At 40.0% G+C, this 18,867-nt stretch overlaps 1 protein-coding gene across 1 annotated transcript in view; it reads right to left on the reverse strand.

The window, feature by feature from the left end:
• Positions 1-18,867, reverse strand: part of SPG11 (SPG11 vesicle trafficking associated, spatacsin) — a 112,640-nt gene that overhangs the window by 36,788 nt on the left and 56,985 nt on the right. Inside the window, exons 18-19 of the mRNA XM_037054510.1 lie at positions 7,568-7,713; positions 6,409-6,570 (exon numbers count right to left, since the gene is read on the reverse strand). Of these exons, the coding sequence (XP_036910405.1) occupies positions 6,409-6,570; positions 7,568-7,713 (308 nt within the window). The remainder of the gene's footprint in view (positions 1-6,408; positions 6,571-7,567; positions 7,714-18,867) is intronic.

Genomic DNA, 18,867 nt, shown 5'->3' on the forward strand with positions numbered 1-18,867 from the left:
TGGATAAATGGGAAGCTTATCTTGGCTAGAAATTAGAAGCTTCTATGAGGAGCACAGACAAATTCTCTTTTCTATAAGAAATTAATAAGAACTTTTAGAGCCTGTCTCTGAACTCAGGGAGGCTCCTGAAGCTCTCAATGCCAACACTCTCCCCTCTTCTCCAACTGCCCTCCTGTACCCTTTACACATCGTCATCGGGACTTACTTTCCTTTCCTTTTCCCTCTTCTTTCTCTTCTCAACTCCTCCACTACAGCTGCCTACTGACCTAGGGAATACTCACAATAGAAAACCAGAAAGGGCAGTCCCAGGGAGAGGGGAACCAGTGATGGTACAGAATTAAGGAATCAACCTGAAGACTTCCCTGACTTTCTCCAGAACCCTGATGGGTTCACAAAGGAATTTATTTATTTTGTTTATTTATTTTATCCTCACCTGAGGACACGCTCATTGATTTTAGAGATGGGGGAGGTGGGGAGGGAGGGAGAAAGGAAAGGGAGAGAAAGAAATCAATTGGTTGCCTCTTGTATGCACCCAGACCAGAGACTGAACCCACAACCTAGGCATGTGCCCTGATCAGGAATCAAACTTGCAAATTTTCAGTTTATGGAACTACACTCCAACCAAATGAGCCACACTGGCCAGGGCATGAAAAATTTTAATTTAACTGTTAGAACATGTGATCCTGACTATTCTGACCTATTCCAATTAGTATACCTATTGGTTTCTGGGAGCAAAGCAACAAAATTACTAAATAGAATTTGATGGGGGGACTTCCGGCCAAGATGGAGGTGTAGGTAGAAACACTGTGCCCCCTCCCACAACTAAATTTAAAGATAGCTAAGTTTTAGAAACAAAAACGCAGCCAAAACAGTGAAAATTGAACTGTACAGAGGTCCGACAACAACGAACCACTCAGCCAGACCAGTAAGAGGGGCGGAGTCAGCGGCAGAGTCAGCAGCAGAGCGGGGTCAGGCTGGAAAGATCATTCCGTCCAACTGACCTAGGAGCAGAGGCAGAGGCGGTTGGTGGATCCCAAACGTGGGGTGGCGACGGGTGGAACCAGTGAGGGTGCAGGGTGGCTGGCTGACTGTGGTCACACATTCACGTGCAGATAAACCAAGCAAAGGAGCGAACAGTGAGACAGACAACTCAGGCTAGGGCCTCAGCTTCGGGAATTAGAGCCTGAAAGCACCAACTGGAAAGACTTTCTTGGGGTCGAGGAGCGAGGAGAAGCTCCCAGGCTCAGAGTTCATTGGAGAGACCCACAGGGTCCTCGAGAGTACACGGGCCCACATACCTGGGAACCAGCACCAGAGGGGCCCAATTTGCTTGTGGCAAGCCACAGAGGGGACAGAAATCTGAGAGAGAATGGAGTGGAGCACCATTTTTTTTCCCTCTCTGACCCCGCCCCCACATACAGAGTCACAACCCAGCAACTGAGTTGCCCCGCCCTGGTGAACACCTAGGGCTCCACTCCTCATACATAACAGGCGCGAACAGACCAAAATATGGCTCAAGAAGAACAGCTCAAAGCCCCAGGGCCGATAACTCTAAGTGACCAAGAAATAAGAAATAGCCAACCTATCAGATGCACAATTCAAAACTCTGGTGATCGGGATGCTCACAGAACTGGTTGATTTTAGCCACAAATTAGAGGAACATATGGAGGCTAAACTGATTGAAATGAAGGGAAATGCACAGGAAACCAATAGTGATGGAAAGGAAACTGGGACTCAAATCAAGGCAGTGGACCAGAAGGAAGAAAGAAACAACTAAACAGAAAAGAATGAAGAAACAAGAATTCAAAAAAATGAGGAGAGGCCTAGGAACCTCCAGGACATCTTTAAACATTCCAACATCCGAATTATAGGGGTATCAGGAGAAAAGGAAGAGCAACAAGTGGAAAACTTATTTGAACAAACAATAAAGGAGAACTTCCCCAGTCTGGCAAAGGAAATAGACTTCCAGGAAATCCAGGAAGCTCAGAGAGTGCCAAAGAAGCTGGACCCAAGAAGGAACACACCAAGGCACATCATAATTACATTAGCCAAGACCAAAATGAAGGAGAGAATCCTAAAACCAGCAAGAGATAAGGGGACAGTCACCTACAAAGGACTTCCCATCAGACTCTCAGCTGATTTCTCAAAAGAGACCTTACAGACAAGAAGGGGCTGGAAAGAAGTATTCCAAGTCATGAAAGGCAAGGAGCTACATCCAAGATTGCTCTATCCAGCAAAGATTTCATTTAGAATAGAAGGGCAGATAAAGTGCTTCTCAGATAAGGTCAAGTTCAAAGAGTTCATCATCACCAAGCCCTTATTATATGAAATGTTAAAGGGACTTATCTAAGAAAAAGAAGATAAAAATTATGAACAGTGAATGAACAGCAAACTCACAGTTATTAACAACCACCCCTAAAACAAAAGCAAACTAAGAGGACAGCTAGATCGGGAGCGGAAACATAAAAATGGAGATCACATGGAAGGTTAGCAACAGGGGAGTGGGAGGAGGAGAAGGAGAAGGGGGGGAGAAGGTACAGAGAATAAGTAGCATAGAGGGTAGGTAGAAAATAGACAGGGGGAAGGGCAGGAATACTATGGGAAATACAGAATCTAAAGAACTTGTAACACATGGACATGAATGAAAGGGGGGGAGTGGTGGGGGAGGGGTGTGCAGGGTAGAGGGGAATTAAGGGAGGGAATGGGACAACTGTAATGGCATAATCAATAAAATATATTTTAAAAAACCTCACAGACATAAACAACAGCATGGTGGTTACAGGACAGGGAGATAAAGATAACAAACAGTAAAGGGGTCAAATATATAGAGACAGAAGATGACTTACTTGACTTTGGGTGGTGGGCATACTGCAATATACGGACAACGTATTATAGAAATGTGTACTTGAAAACTATATAATCTTTTTAACTTATGTCACCCGAGCAAGTTTAATTAAAATACGTTTTGATTATAGAAAAAAAAAGAATTTGATGGGAAACTTCTGTATAGGAGGCTGTTTTTATTGTAGAAAGCCAGTTCACCTTAGGAAGAGTTATAGACAACTGAAATGGGATTTAGAAAGAGAAAAGAAACAAAAACAAACACAGGGTTGCTACCAGGACTATGAGAGGGCATTTCCCCTTCTCCTTACTAATAGTATAGGAGAAATTCAAAGAAGAAAAATTACTTAGGCCCTTGTAGATACTGGGACTACTTTATTTGTTCCTAATCACACCCAATGAAGCTGCCTTTCCCCTTAGAGTAAAACTTCTGTACAAATGGTAGGAATATCTAATCAACCAATGCCTGTTTTTAAATCAGAATCTCTTCCCTTCCAACTAGGAAATATTATAGGACAATATATATTTTTGCTAATTGAATCTGCCCCAATTCACCTGATAGAACAAGATTTTCTTTAAACCAATGATGCCCACATAACCATTTTCCAGAAGGGTGAAATGTATTTAGAAGTTAATGAATCAGATACTGAACTGATTGGAAAAATTTTAAAGGAACCCCACAAGAAGAAATTAATGTTGAGACTAACTGAATGTCTGCTAACCACCTTTTCTTCATTATTAACTCCCATGTGAGCCTCAGGGATGGCTTAATAGGGACCTTTCCTTCCCTCCTAGGGGGTGGAGGCCCTCTCTCACTGAGGCCTCTTAAAGCACAGGTGGCAAACACAAAGCCCACAGGCTGAATCCGGCCAGCCACCTTCCTTGCCCCTAGTTAGGGACAAGTTACATTTACACAGTCCTAAAATTACATTCAGCCCTTGAAGGTAACTGCAAGAAAAGGAGTTCCCAGATACTCACTGGGATGGCTCCCAGTGAAAATGAGTTTGATACCTCTGTCTTAAAGAAAACAAAAAAGTTAACTGATGCTAAAATAAGTAAACAAAATTATATGAAAGGACTTCATAGGTAGTCTGTTTCCCTTCTCCAGGGCAATTAAAAATCTTTCTGGCATATATTCTTTGAATGTGACTAAAAAAATGTATGAGACACTTTTCTATGTTAATAAAAATAGAACTGGCAATGCTCTTTTTAAAGACTCTCTTCATGTCAAATTACGTCTGCAAAGTGCACCCTCTTTTGGTAGAAGCAGCATTAATTATAATGTAAAATGGGTTTTAGAAATGCTTTTGGAACCAAAAGGCTAGAGGACTAGGAAGGTAGAAAATTTTAAGCAATGAACATGACAAGGTGATCTAAAGCATGTCAGGAAAGAAAAAGAATAAGAAAATCAGATCAAAAGCTAAAAAAGGGGGTTAAAAAAATCATCCACAACAAAGAAAAAAGTCCACTAAGGTCAAGTTAGTCAAAAAAACTTTCTTATAAGAGCAGGAAGCAGTGGCTGTTTGAAATTTGTCTAGGCCAAAGGTTTAGCAAAGACTATAAACATATGGTTGGAGTGATATAGAGAAAATAGAACAATTAAGTCAAGCTTTGGCTAGCTAAGTAAAGAGCAGCTTTGATTTTAAGTCAAGGGAGAATTTGTGGTCTATTAAGGAATACTTGTCCTGGAATAATAATAGAGAGATCTGATCACTGGGGAGGAGTAGGAAGGGACTATAGGAGGAAGTTGCTGGAAGAAATGGTAAGCGGCCTAGGACAGGATTGGCTGAGAAGCCGAATGCATCCAGAGAGTGGGATAGAAAGAGGGCTGGCTCTCCTCCTCGAGGATGCTTGCATGATTGTGCTGCAGCTGCCTGCATTTCCCAACGGACAGTGTTTTAGATGAGAAAGAACTCGGGGCGCAGCCCAGGATCAGGCTGGCCTGGCAAAGGGTGGCAAGGTTCCTTAGGTGATGAGTTCTGAGGCAGAAGCCTGCCATTCTTCTGTTATGTAGCTTTTGTATCTTATGTTGTTTTAGTTTGTAAACTAATACTATACAAGTAAAATAATTAAAAACTAACATGGGGATGACAGAATTCAGGTGTTAAGAGTTTAGCCTTAATAGATAGGCTTAAGTGACTAAGGCATGTAGAAAGCTGTGATTCCAAGGTTGTGAAGCTTTTACATAGACTCCTCTTTATCACTAAACCTTTGCCTCTGGAATCTTGCCTGAAGTGTGGCACTGGGCAGCGGGACCCAGCTGCTGCTCTGCAACAATGACAGGACTAAAAAACTGCAGCCAAATTGAAAACAGAACAAAGAACAATCTAAAACCACTTTTGTTTTAGGCTGATTGAATCTATTTTAGGTAGAACAATTGTTTTTACATAATCCACTTATATATAGTTTATATCACTGCTACTCAAAGTGTTGATCTACAAGGAGATAAGAAGCCTGTGATAAATATAAATACACTTACTGCTTCCTTCTTTAAGAAATTCTTGTTAAAAAAAGAAAAAGAAAAGCCTGCTGAACTACACAACATGCTTAGTGACACTAATTTATACTCTGGTGAAATATCCTAATCTCATCTCAGCAACAAGTAACTCATGGACTGGCACCTGCCTGGGTACCAGTGTTGCGTAGCAAGTCTATACCCCAACAATTCTTCACCTTAAAATAAGAGAGATTTCAAATCTTCATAGGATTATACAGCTTATTTTGAATTGAAGACATGGGAATATTTGTACCCAGAGGAAGAAAAGGCAAAAGTCCTTTGAAATGAGAAATGAGCAAAAGAAGGTGTTTTTAAATGAGGGACCCTAAATAGATTTCAGGGAATCTGTGAATTCCTTTGAAATGTAAGCAAAATTACATGCATCTGTACGATTTTTCTGGTTAGAGAGATTCATAGCTCCCTCATACTCAGGTATTTGTCCTAGAAAGGTTAAGAAGTATTGATTTAAATAAGCAGTAGTACTCACTGAGAAGAGACAAATTATCAGTGGTAGAATCGAGCTTTTGATGAAAGCAGCGGATAAATATGAAGGTCAATTAGGTGAGGTCGGATCTATTTCCACACTTCCCCTGCTCTCCCTGTATTACAGAAAACTGTTATTTCCCGAGCCCACTTGCCCTTTGGCTAGCAGATAGGGTTAGCCACCACAGACAACACAAGAGGTGGGAAGAGGGGAGAAACCAACATATTTTTCCACTTTGTTTTCTGGGGCATCTCCTCCAAGTTTTTAGCCTTACCCTGTGTTCCCAGCTCCTGTCAGGCAGCCTGGCTTTGAGTTTAACTCTCAGAGATTGCTCCAGCTTCTAGGTTCTCATAACACCACTTTCTTTAAGTGTCCTTGCAGCCCTACAGGTGTTGATGGCTTTGTTCTTTGTCAATTTTGGGATTGTGTCAGCACCGAGTGTTTGGTTTCTCCATTCTAACACTCTGTATAAGTAACTCTCTATGTTAAATTGTTATCCATTTGCAAGACCCAGAGTAGTTTCTGTTTTCCTGGCTGAACCTTGAGTGATATCCCTAAATACCAGCCACTGAAATAAATACTGTACCTGCATCAGGTGGTAGAGTGTAATGTCAGGTGGCAGGACACTAGGAGCAGTGTACTGTGGGAAGAGAGCAGTCTTTAGCTTGGGATAAGGAGTTAATGCCATCTTCAGTAGCTGGGGATCCACTTTCTTCAAACAGTTCTCATTTTCTTCATTCTGGACAACCTAAACAAGAGATAACATGGTGTAAGTCATGTTTTTGTCTTCTCTGAGTTTATGTCCTTTCTTCACAAGACCCTTGTGAAACAAGGTTAGTTTGAGAGAATGCATGGTAGTGAAAACAGCACTGGACAAAGAGTTAGAAGCCGATAGTTCTGATTCTAAGACAAACACCTGTGTGACCTGTAGCTAGATATTTAAAATCAGGCCTCAGTTTCCTCATCTACAAAATTAGGAATTTAACCCAAATCAGTGGTTTTCAAACTGTGTGTGGGAAAGCTGTTTGAAACAAGACTGGTACTATAACATTTAAAATACTTAAATATTGAATAAGGTATCAAATAGTAAATATTTTAAAAGAAAAATAACTACTAGACTACATAACTCTTCCTCAGCTCTGTTACTTTATGACTAATTTCTGAGAAGTGATTAAGAACAGAGGAATAAATAACTAAGTTAGGTATATTGCAACAATCTAAAAGAGCTGGTATTAAGCTATAATCAGTAAGAAACTTTTGAAGATTAAATGTTTAAAAGAATTCTTAAGTTTCCTCTAAACAGGCACGCTATAACTTTCAAAAAAGCAGAAATGGGCAAATTTCCACTGGGTCCCTCAAAAGAGTTTACACAAGCAGCTAAAAATCATAACGTCTTTTTTACCTCTTTAACAAGACAAACAGTACAAAATCATTCCTAAGCCAAAGGTCTAAGGTGCACTTACTCCCAGAAATAATAAGATTCTGATTCTGTCTTGAAAATAAACCTGGAGCGTTAGAAAACAAGTAACAGTGAAAAATAATATCTATACAACACTTAGGGTCCCTTTCAATTTAAGAGGATATGATATAAAAATTTTAAATTCACCTTGGTTTACACTCTTTAATGAAATACTTATAAGTGGTTATATTTTAATACCAACTGGTTTCTAGGAAACCCATAGGTATTTCTGCTGAATCTAAAATCAGTCCTAGTTTGCCATTACAGGTAAAGGTGCTGTCCATACCAGGCTGACACCGCCAGGCGCATACATTGTGGTGGCAAGAGCCAGGAGCGTGTGCCCTTCCAACAGCATACTGCTCACACTGGCCTGGTTGCTGGGAATCAATATTTGAGCATTTGCAAGGCTAGCCTGGAAGATCAGCTTAGGATCTGGAAAATAAAAAAGTATGGTTTCCTCCTTTAAAAATGTTTTATTGTTGTTCTATTACAGTTGTCCCAATTTTCCCCTGTTGCTCTCCCCTGCCCCATCCACCCCCGCTCCTGTTTTTCTCCTTAACATAAGTTAAGAATTACATATAATTCTGAGGAAGAAAATTAATTTTTAAGTCTACCCACAGTAAGAAGGATTTTCTAAATTTAAAAGCAATAAAAAAATCACAAAAAGAAATATGAAAGATTTGTCTAGGTAAAAATAAAAACTTCTATTAAGAAATTGAAAAGTAGTAATGAACTAGGAGGGAAAATTAACAGATAACAACCTCAGGATTAATGTCTAAAATGAAGAGCTCATACAAAACTATGCCCCAAATACTGACTACAACAGATAAACAGACAAAAGAAATAACCATTTACAAAGGAGAAATAATAATCATCTGACACATAAAATGTGCAATAAAGAAATGCACATCAAAATAATTAGATGCCATATATCACCTATCGAAACAGCAATGATTTTAGAAAGTAATCATCCTCAATCATAGACTTGGTCAGGGTATATAGAATAGCTGGGACTTATGGATAAAATGACACAAACTCCCTGGAGAGCAGTCTGGTCTTATAGCAAGAACCTTTAAAATGTGTATAACTTTTGACCCGGTAATTTCATATCCAGAAACTATCTGTACTAAATAAATAATCTGAAACAAAGACAAAAATTTCATGTTCACATATATTCCAGACTATTATTTATAGGAGAAAAAATGAAAACAGTCTTAATGTTAAAAAATAAGAGAACTGTAAATTAAATAAGGGTATATCCATACAATTAAATATTATGTAAACATAAAAGGGTGATTGTCTCTAGGAATACAGGAAAATTCTTATAATTACTAAGTGAAAAAAGCAGTATACAGATACACAAATGTTTCTGGTTGTATCCTTAGCACTTACAGGCTGTTGAGAGGTAGGAGCTCAACAAATGCTTGTTAGATGAATGAAATATAATATGGAAAGGTTGAAAAAGTATGGAGAAAATAACTAGAACAAAAGACATTCAACTATATCAAGAGCTACCCTACGGGGAGATCCAAGATAGTGGTGAATTAGGTAAAAGCTACACTAACCTCCTCCCAGGACCAAACTGGAATTACAACTAAATTATTGAAAAATCATCCTGAATAACCAACTGAAGACTAGCTGGAGAGAAGGCTTATAACCAAGGACTTACAGAAGAAGCCACATCGAGACTGGTAGGAAGTGTAGAGGTACAAGAGTGCTGGCCAGGATCCCATGGAGGGACAGCTCAGCTATGGGGGCAGGGCGTTCCCCCGAGAAGTGTTGGGTCTAAACCAGGCTCCTAGCCTACAGCACCAGAACGAGGAAACACACCCACATGATACCTGGTTGTGAAAAGCAGTGGAGTTTCCTTCTACCAGAAAGAGACAGCTAGAGTTGCAGCTACCTTCTTAAATTAGGGCCAATCCAATACACAAAATTCTGTTCACAGCCACTCACTTTGGGCTCTGGTAGAGAGAGGACTATGTAGACTAGAACCGTGTGAAGAGTCTGGGGTTAGTCAACTGCCAGGATCTTTTCGCTCAGACATTCCCTGCACTGCAGAAGCCACCCTTCTTTGGCAGAGCACTACTTCCCCTGAGGCATCAGCCTTGGGGGAAGCAACAGCCCACCTGAGGAAATCCCTTTGACCACACCCTGTGAGTTTAAACCCTGATGAGGAGTACAGCCAGAGGCTCTTTCCGTGACTAAACCTAACAGGTAGCCTGCAGGTAGAGGTGGATCTCTGGTGCTCTGAGACTTGTGCTGACCTGCCCCCAGGCCCAGTGCTGGTAAAAGCCAGCCTTGGTGTGCAACCTGGTCTCTTCTGTACACATCAAGGCCCAGTATAGAGAGCCACAAGCTGTGGATCACTGGCAGCTCCAGGGCCAGTCACAGGCAGCATCCTGTACCAGAATTGCTCCAAAGAGGCCCACAACCAACACACCCAGTAGTGAGCCTCAGACAACAATAGATATTCTTAGAGCACCCTGCTCAGGTGATCTGCTAGACTGTGCTGCTGGGTCCCACAGGACACCTAGTACATAAGGCCACCCTACCAGGACCGGGAGTCCTAGCAGATCGCATAATACATAGAAACAAAAACAAAGAGGCAGCCCAAACAGGGAGACAAAGAAACAGGCTCCAAATTAAAAAATAAAAAAACAAGAGAATTTTCCAGAAAAAAAGCTACATGAAATGGAGGCAAGCAATTTATTAAGATACAGTTCAAAATAATGATTACAAGGATGCTCAACAGCATGAAAAAAAACACAAACCATAAGAAAGGGCCAATTAGAAATGATGAATGCAGGATCTGAAATAAAGAATATACTGGAAGGAATAAACTGTAGCTTAGATGAAGCAGAGGATTGAATCAGCAATTTGGAAGATATGGTAGAAGAAAAACACCCAACCAGAGCAGCAAAAAAGAAAAAAGAATTTAAAAAGTGAGGATAGTTTAAGGGACCTTTGGGACCACATGAAACATAACAACATCCGCATCATATGGGTACCAGAAGGAAGAAAGAGAGAGCAAGGGATTGAGAACCTATTTGAAGAAATAATGACCTAAAACTTCCCTAACCTGATGAAGAAAAACGACACACAAGTCCAGGAAATACAGAGTCCCAAACAAGATGGACTCGAAGATACCCACACCAAGACACATCATAATTAAAATGACAAAGGTAAAAAAACAAAGAGAGAATCTCAAAAGCCTCAAGAGAAAGACAGTTACCTGCAAGGCAGCTCCCATAAGACTCTCAGCTGATTTCTGAACCCAAACTTTGCAGTCCAGAAGGGATTGGCATAAAATAGTCAAAGTAATTAAAAGCAAGGAACTACAACCAAGGTTTCTTTACCCAGCAAGGCTATCATTTAAAATTAAAGGAGAGAATAAAAACAGGTAGTGAAGATGGCGGCCAAGTAGGTAGAAGATGAGCCCACTTGCTTGTGCCCCCAGCATGGATTTTCAGCTGATCTTCCAACAAGTGACCTGAAAAACCAGTGGAATCTTAGCTAATATGAATTTTTGAGGCAAAGGAATATAGAAGCTTTGTACTGCCCAGTAAGACATTTTATAAGTTGAAGGGGAAACACCCTGTACAAGGTGCCAGTAGCAAGGGAGAGAACAGAGGTACAAAAATGCAGCTTAGTAGCTTCCGCCTCTTGCGAAGGGGTGGGGCTCTGGTACTGCACAGGGAAGCCTTAACCCTAACTGGGAGAAACTTGGGAGGATACATGGAGTCTGGGAGACTCAGGCTGCACAAACGCAGCAAGCATCACATCCATAGCTGCAGTGCCAACCAGAAGAGCCCAAGAGAGAAATTCTAGCTTCTAAAACTGCTGGAGGCATGGGCAAGCTGTGGCCAGCCTTCACCAAGAAAAAGACTTTTCACTTTATGGGTAAGTAGAGTATGTGGAGAGCTGGACAGTGGCTCAGGCACTGTGGGTGCCATGTAGGAACTTTTTAAAGAGCGGAGTGGAGGCATGGCTGAATAGGGAATCTGCACACGTGTGCACAGCTGCCCTGCCAAAAAAGAGGCCAGATTCAAAGCGAGGTTCATGCCCACTAACCCAGCTGGCTGGGAAAAGTAGAAGGCTGCATGTGTATGGTAAAGGGATTGTGGGGCCCCACCCAGCACGAGAAGGGGGCTGTGTGCAAAACAGAGGGTTTGGGTCTGAGCCTCCTGCAAGAGCAGTGAGCTAGGAACTGGGTGGGCTTTGCAGCCAGGCAGGGCCACTCAAACCACAGAGTGCAAACCCCTGGGAAGGGAATGTGTGCCCATCCCCTACCTAGACGATGGCAAACTCTGCAGAACCAGGCTCAAGAACACCCTGCCAGGGCATATCCACAGGGGAAAGAAGGAGAATCACCCAAGGAAACCTTTATGAACTTATACCCAATGCTGGCTCCTCCCTGGGCCCCATTCCACTGAAAACAGCAGAGAGATTAGATATTAGCCCAGCAAGAGGTACTCATGGCCCTGCTCAGCCCTGCCTCTCACAGAGCTGCCATCAGTGCCAAGCAGGAAAGAACTGACCCTTTTACAGATTGACTCCTCACGTGAGACAGCAAATTCATCAGAAACTATACACTACAGGAAATAATCTGGGACAGACCAAGACATATGTGTTACGGGTGGGAGGGACACATCCACCAGCCTCTCTGAAGGCTAAACAGTGCCTCCTGGTGGGGAGGGTGATCCCAGGATCCCACCCTTCTGCTCACACCACAGGTTCCCTCTGGAGGCAGGTGGAGGTGGTACATGCAGTGCTGCAGTGCAACCAGATGTTAAATGAACCACTCCTGGGCCTTGTGCTGATAAAAAGCCAGCAGGCAGTACAGCGAGGACCAACTGAACAAGGAGGAGATAGCCACAGACTGTGGATCATCTGCTGACTCAAACAGGCAGTCTAAAGCTAGACGGGGACACCACCTGACATCAGGGATGGATCCTAAAGGAGAAGATAGTAGGCCAACAAACACTAGATTCTGCTGAGATGAATTCCACCTTGTTCTTTTTCATTATTGGTGCTATTTTTTCTCCTGTATACCTTTTTACATTGTTTCTTTGTCTTCTATTTTGATCCTATTATTTCACTATTTTATTATATTTTTATATTACTTTTATGCTTTTAAGTTTTTCATTAATTCCAATCTCATATTTTATTATTCCCTTCTCTTACTCCATTTTGCCTTCATCTTTCTCTTATTTTTGTTCTAAATTTTATTTTTTCCCTTTCTATGTCTTGTTTCTATTCCTCACTCTTACTATTTCTGCTCCCTCCATACTCTCAAAATCATCTTTCTTCCCATTAGTCATCTCACATTCTTTTTCTCTTTCTCATACTATCGTTATTGTTGTTCCACCTTTATTAGTATATGCTTGACTGTCATTGATATTGAGGTTGTTGTTGTATTTTTTAAATTTTATCCATAGCTGTTCACTATTTTTTAAAATTTTATATCTCATGTTTTACTATTCCCTTGTCCTATTCCATTTCGCCTACCTCCTGCCCTGTTTTGTTTTTGTTTTAAATTTTATTTTCTCCCTTTCTTACCCTAGTTTCTAACTCTTAAACTTATTATTTCTCCTCTGTCTGTCCCCTCAAAATAAGTTTTCTTTCCTTTAGACATCTCACAATATTTTTTTCTTTCTGTTTCTTTCTTATAATATTATTGTCCTCTTTCACCTTTATTAGTCTTTTCTCCTTTGTCGTGGATATTGCTGCAGTGGTTGCTTTTCTTCAAGTTAGTTCCTATTATTCCACTATTTTTTCCCTCCAAACCTCATACTGTATTCTTTCCTTCTCTTACTCGAGTTTGCCCTGTTCCCTCCCTATTTTATTTACATTGTAAATTTTATTTTCTCCCTTTCTTCACCTTATTTCTATTTCCTACTCTTATTATTTCTCCTCCCCCTGCCCTCTCAAAATCATTTTTCCTTGTGTTAGTCACCTCATATTCTTTTTGCCTTTCATATAATATTCTTACTATCTTTTCACCTTTATTAATCTTAGCTCATTTGTTGTTGATATCGTGATAATGGTTAGGGGTATTTTTGCTGGCATGGGTGCTGTTTGCTGGGTGGTTCTGTCTTGTTCTAGCAGCTCCTGTGCAACAGCATAAAAGATGTTGTGAGGGGTTGTGACTCTCAGTCAGCCAGCCAGAGGGGAAAACCCACCAATGAAGGAGTCAACAAAAACCAAAACCCAAATATAGCAAGAGAGCCCACATAAACTGCACAAAGGCCACCCCTAGAGTATCCAGCTCAGGAGTTCAAGGAGACTGCAACACTGAGACCCACAGGACTCCTACCATAGAAGGCCATCCCACAACACAAGGAGCTGAAGCAGATCAACCTAATATACAGAAACAAACCAAAAAGATCACCTAAATGAGGAGGCAAAAAAACAACACTCAGTCGAAAGGAAAGGAGGAATCCCCAGAAAGAGTGCGAAATGCAATTGAGGCAAGCAACTTATCAGACATAAAGTTCAAAGTAATGGTTTTAAAGAGTGTTAAAGGAACTCAGTAAAAACTACAAGGAACTTAGTGGGAACTACATCAGCATGAAAAAGAACACAGAAACTATGAATGAGAACCAGGAGAAGAATGAAGAATACAATATCTGAAATAAAGAATACACTAGAAGGAATTGAAAGCAGGCCAGATGAATCAGAGGAGCAAATCAGTGAGTTCAAAGACAAGGTAGAAAAAATACCCACTCAGAGTAACAAACGAAAAGGACTCAAAAAGAATGAAGATAGTTTAAGAGAGCTGCAGGACAACATAAAACATAACAATATTCACATCTTAGGGATTCAAAGAGGAGAAGAAAAGGAGCAAGGGATAGAAAACCTATTTGAAAAAATAATGACAAAATCGTCCCTAACTTGTGAGGAAAAAAGTAACCAAGTTCAGGAAGCACAGAGGGCCCAGTCAAGATGAACCCAAAGAGGCCCACTCCAAGACACATCACATAATTAAAATGACAAAATTTAAAGACAAAGAGAGAATCTTCAACCCAGCAAGGTAGAAACAGCAAGTAACATACCAGGGAGCTCCAATAAGGCTACCAGCTAATTTCTCAACATAAATACTACGAGCCATACGAGAATGGCACAAAATATTCCAACTAATGAAAAGCAAAGACCTGCAACCAAGACTACTTACTCTACACCCAGCAAGGCTCTCATGTAAAAGGAAAGGCTAAATAAAGAGATTCCCAGACAAAAAAAAAAAAAAGGCTACATCTCTACCAGACCTGCATTGCAAGATATGCTAAAAGGACTGCTTTAAGAAGATGAGAAAAAAAATGTCTTGATTGGTGTGGCTCAATTGGTTGAGTATTATCCTGCAGAGCAAAAGGTCACCAGTTCAATTCCAGGTCAGGACACATGCCTGGGTTCCAGGTTTGGTCCATGGATGAGATGTGTGTGAGGGACAGCCAATTGATGTTTCTCTCACATCGGTGTTTCTCTCCCTCTCTTTCTCACTCCCCTGTCTCTAAAAATAAATAAAATTGCCCTGGCTGTTGTGGCTTAGTGGATTGAGCTTCGATCGGTGAACCAAAGGGTTGCCAGTTTGATTTCCAGTCAGGGCATATTCCTGGGTTGCAGACCAGGTCCCCAGTAGAGAGTGCACGAGAGGCAACCACACACTGATCTTTCTCTCTTTCTCCCTCCCTCTCTCTAAAAATTAAAAAAAACAAACAAAATTTGTTTAAATAAATAATAAAATCGTTTTTAAAAATGAAGAAAAAGAGAGGAACACAAGAACAAAGGGAAAACGGCAATGAAAAATACATATCAATAATAACACTAAATGTAAAGGAATTAAATGGTCTAATCGAAAGACATAGGGTAATTGAATGGATAAGAAAACATGACACACATATACGCTCTCTACAAGAGACCCAGCTCAGAACAAAGATCTACACAGGCTGAAGTGAAGGGATGGAAAAAGTAAATGGACATGAAAAGCTGGGGTATCAATACTTATTATCAGACAAAATAGACTTCAAAACAAAGGCCATAACAAGAGACAAAGAAGGTCCTACATAATACTTACGGGAGTTGTGCAACAAGCAGATATAACCCTTGTAAACATATATGCATTCAACACAGGAGCATCTAAATACATAAGAAAAACCTTGCAGGACTTTAAGAAGGAGATCGGCAGAAATATAGTCATCATAGGAAATTTTAACACCCCAGTTGTCAACAATGGATAAATCATCCAAACAAAAAATTAGCAAGGATATTGTGGCATTGAATGACACCCTAGATCAAATGGACTTAACTGATATTCACAGACCATTTCACACCAAACAATCAAAATATACATATTTTTCAAATGCACACAGGTCATGTTCAAAGACCACATGGTAGGACACAAAGCAAGCCTCAACAAAATCAAGAAAATTGAAATTATATCAAGTGCCTTCTTGATCACAAAAGCTTGAAACTAGAAAGCAACCTAAAAGAAAAAACTCAAAAAACAGTCCTGGCTGGTATGGCTCAGTGGATTGAGTGCTGGCCTGTGAATCAAAGGGTCTCCAGTTCAATTCCCAGTCAAAGCATATGCCTGGGTTGCAGGCCAGGTTCCCAATAAAGGTGCATGAGAGGCAACCACACATTTCTATTTCTCTCCCTCTCTTCCTCCCTCCTTTCCCCTCTCTCTGAAAATAAATAAATAAAATCTTTAAAAAAACCCTCAAAAACATACATGGAGACTGAATAACATGTTCTTAAATAATGAATGGGTTAACAATGAGATCAAGAAAGAAATCAAAAAGTATCTGGAAACAAATGAAAATGAAGATACAACAACCTAAAACCTATGGGACACAGAAAAAGGCAGTCTTGAGAGGAAAATTCATAGCAATACTGGCCTACCTAAAGAAGATAGAAAAATCTCAAATAAACACCCTAACCCTACATCTAAAACAACTACAGGGACTAAAACAAACAAAGCTCACAGTGAGTAGAAGGATGGAAATAATTAAGACCAGAGCAGAATTAAATGACATAGAGACTAAAAAAACAATTCAAAGGATCAGTGAATTCAGGAGCTGATTCTTTGAAAAGTTTAACAAAACTGACAAACCTTAAACAAGACTCATCAAGAAAAAAGACCACTCAAATAAATAAAATCAGAAAATAAAAAGGACAAATAACAACCAACACCACAGATATAAAAAGAATTGTAAGAAATTACTATGAATGATTATATGTCAAGAAATTGGACAACATGGACTAAATGGATAAATTTGCAGAAACAAAGAATCTTCCAAAACTGAATGAAGAAGCAGAATGCCTGAAGAGACTGATAACCAGTAGCAAAATCAAAGCAATAATCAAAAAACTCTTGACACACAAATACCCTGACCTGATGGTGTCACAGGCTAATTTTACAAACGTTCAAAGAAGAACTAACTCCTATTCTTCTTGCACTATTCTAAACAATTCAAGAAGACAAAAAACGCCCCAAATCTTTTCATGAGGCCAGTGTTACCTTACTTAAAAAACCAGGTAGAGACACAACAAAAAAGAAAGTTATGGGCCAATATCTCTGATGAACATAGATATTGAAATCCTCAACAAAATACTGGTTCTCTTGACACAGCAGTACATTAAAAAGATCATACACCATGTATCAAGTGGGATTTATTCCAGGGATCCAAGGATGATACAATATTTGCAAATCAATAAATGTAATATACCTCATAAACAAAATGAAAGACAAAAACCACATGATCATGTCAATAGATGCAGAAAAAGCATTTGATAAAACCCAGCACCAATTTACAATAAAAACTCTGAGCAAAGTAGGAACAGATGGAGCACACCTCAACACATAAAGACCATATATGAGAACCTACTGCCAACAACATATCAATGTCCAAAAACGAAAAAATTTTCCCTGAAGATCAGGAACAGGACAAGGGTGCCCGCTTCCACCACTCTTATTCGACATAGTACTAGAAGTTCTAGCCACAGTGATCAGACAAGAAGAGGAAATAAAAGGCATCCAAATTGTGACAGAGGAAGTAAAACTGTCATTATTTGCAGACAACATGATACCGTACTTAGAAAATCCTAATCTCCATCAAAAAATTACTCGACCTAACAAGTGAATTCAGCAAAGTAGCAGGATACAAAGTCAATATTCAGAAATCAATGGCATTTTTGTACACCAACAATGAACTATCAGAAACAGAACCTAGGAAAAAAATCCCAATAAAGTACCTAGGAATAAATTTAACCAACGAGGTAAAAGACCTGTACTCAAAAAACTATAGAACATTGAAAAAGAAACTGAAAAAAATACAAATAAATGGAAGCACATACTCTGTTCATTGATCTGAAGAATTAACATCATTAAAATGTGCATACTACAAAAGCAATCTATAGATTCAATGCAATCCTTATTAAAATACCAATGGCATATTTCATTAATCTAGAATAAATATTCCAAAAATATATAGGGAACCAAAAAAGACTCCGAATAGCCTCAGTACATTGAAAAATAAGAATAAAGTTGGAGGGATCGCAATACTTGATATCAAACTATACTACAAGTCCACTGCAACAGAAGAGCAGGTACTGGTGTTAGAACAAACACATGGATCAATGGAACAGAATAAAGAACCCAGAAATAAACCCATGTCTCTACGGTCAATTAATATTTGACAAAGGGGGAATGAGCATATAATGGAGTAAAAATAGCCTCTTCAATAAATGGTGTTGGGAGAACTGGACTTGTACATGCAAAAAAAAAATAAAACGACACCACCAACTTACACCATATACCACAATAAACTCAAAATGGATGAAAGACTTAAATACAAGTCATGATACCATAAAAGTCCTAGCAGAAAACAGAGGCAGTAAAATTTCAGAAATCCCACATAGCAAAAGTTTGGCAGTATATCTCCTAGGGCAAGGAAAATAAAGGGAAAAAAATAAACATATGGGACTATATCACATTAAAGAGCTTCTGCATGACTAAAGAAACCATCATCAAACTAAAAAGGTGGGGACTTCTGGTCAAGATGGTGGCATGGTAAACACAGCTCTTCTCCTTGCACAACCACATCAAAATCACAACTAAAATATAAAATAACCATTACTCAGAACCATCAGAAATTAATTGAAAGGAAGTCTGACAACTACAGAATTAAAGAAATCACATCCATGCAGACTGGTAGAAGGGACATAGACGTGGAATGGGCTGGTCCCATATCCACATGTGGTAGATAAAACTCTGGGAGGGATAACTCAAGAGTGGGGAGTACAGACCCATACCAGGTACTCCAGCCCAGGGTTCCCGTTCCAGGAAACTAAGCCCCTATAACTTCTGGATGTAAAAACCAGCAGGGACTCAATCAGTGAAAGAAACTTCTGGAGTCCCAAGCAGTTCCTCTTAAAGAACTCACACATGGACTTATTCGGACTCTCTCTGAGCTCTAGCACCAGGGTAGCAATTTGAAAGCACCAGAGCCATGCAGGGAGAATCTGAAGTGTCTGGCATCAAGGCAAGAGCTGGGGGATAGTGTTCTCCCAGGCAGAATGGTGGGC

This window comes from Sturnira hondurensis, unplaced genomic scaffold (assembly GCF_014824575.4).
Source record: "Sturnira hondurensis isolate 20B ecotype Veracruz unplaced genomic scaffold, ASM1482457v3 Scaffold0008196, whole genome shotgun sequence".
NCBI lineage: Eukaryota > Metazoa > Chordata > Mammalia > Chiroptera > Phyllostomidae > Sturnira > Sturnira hondurensis.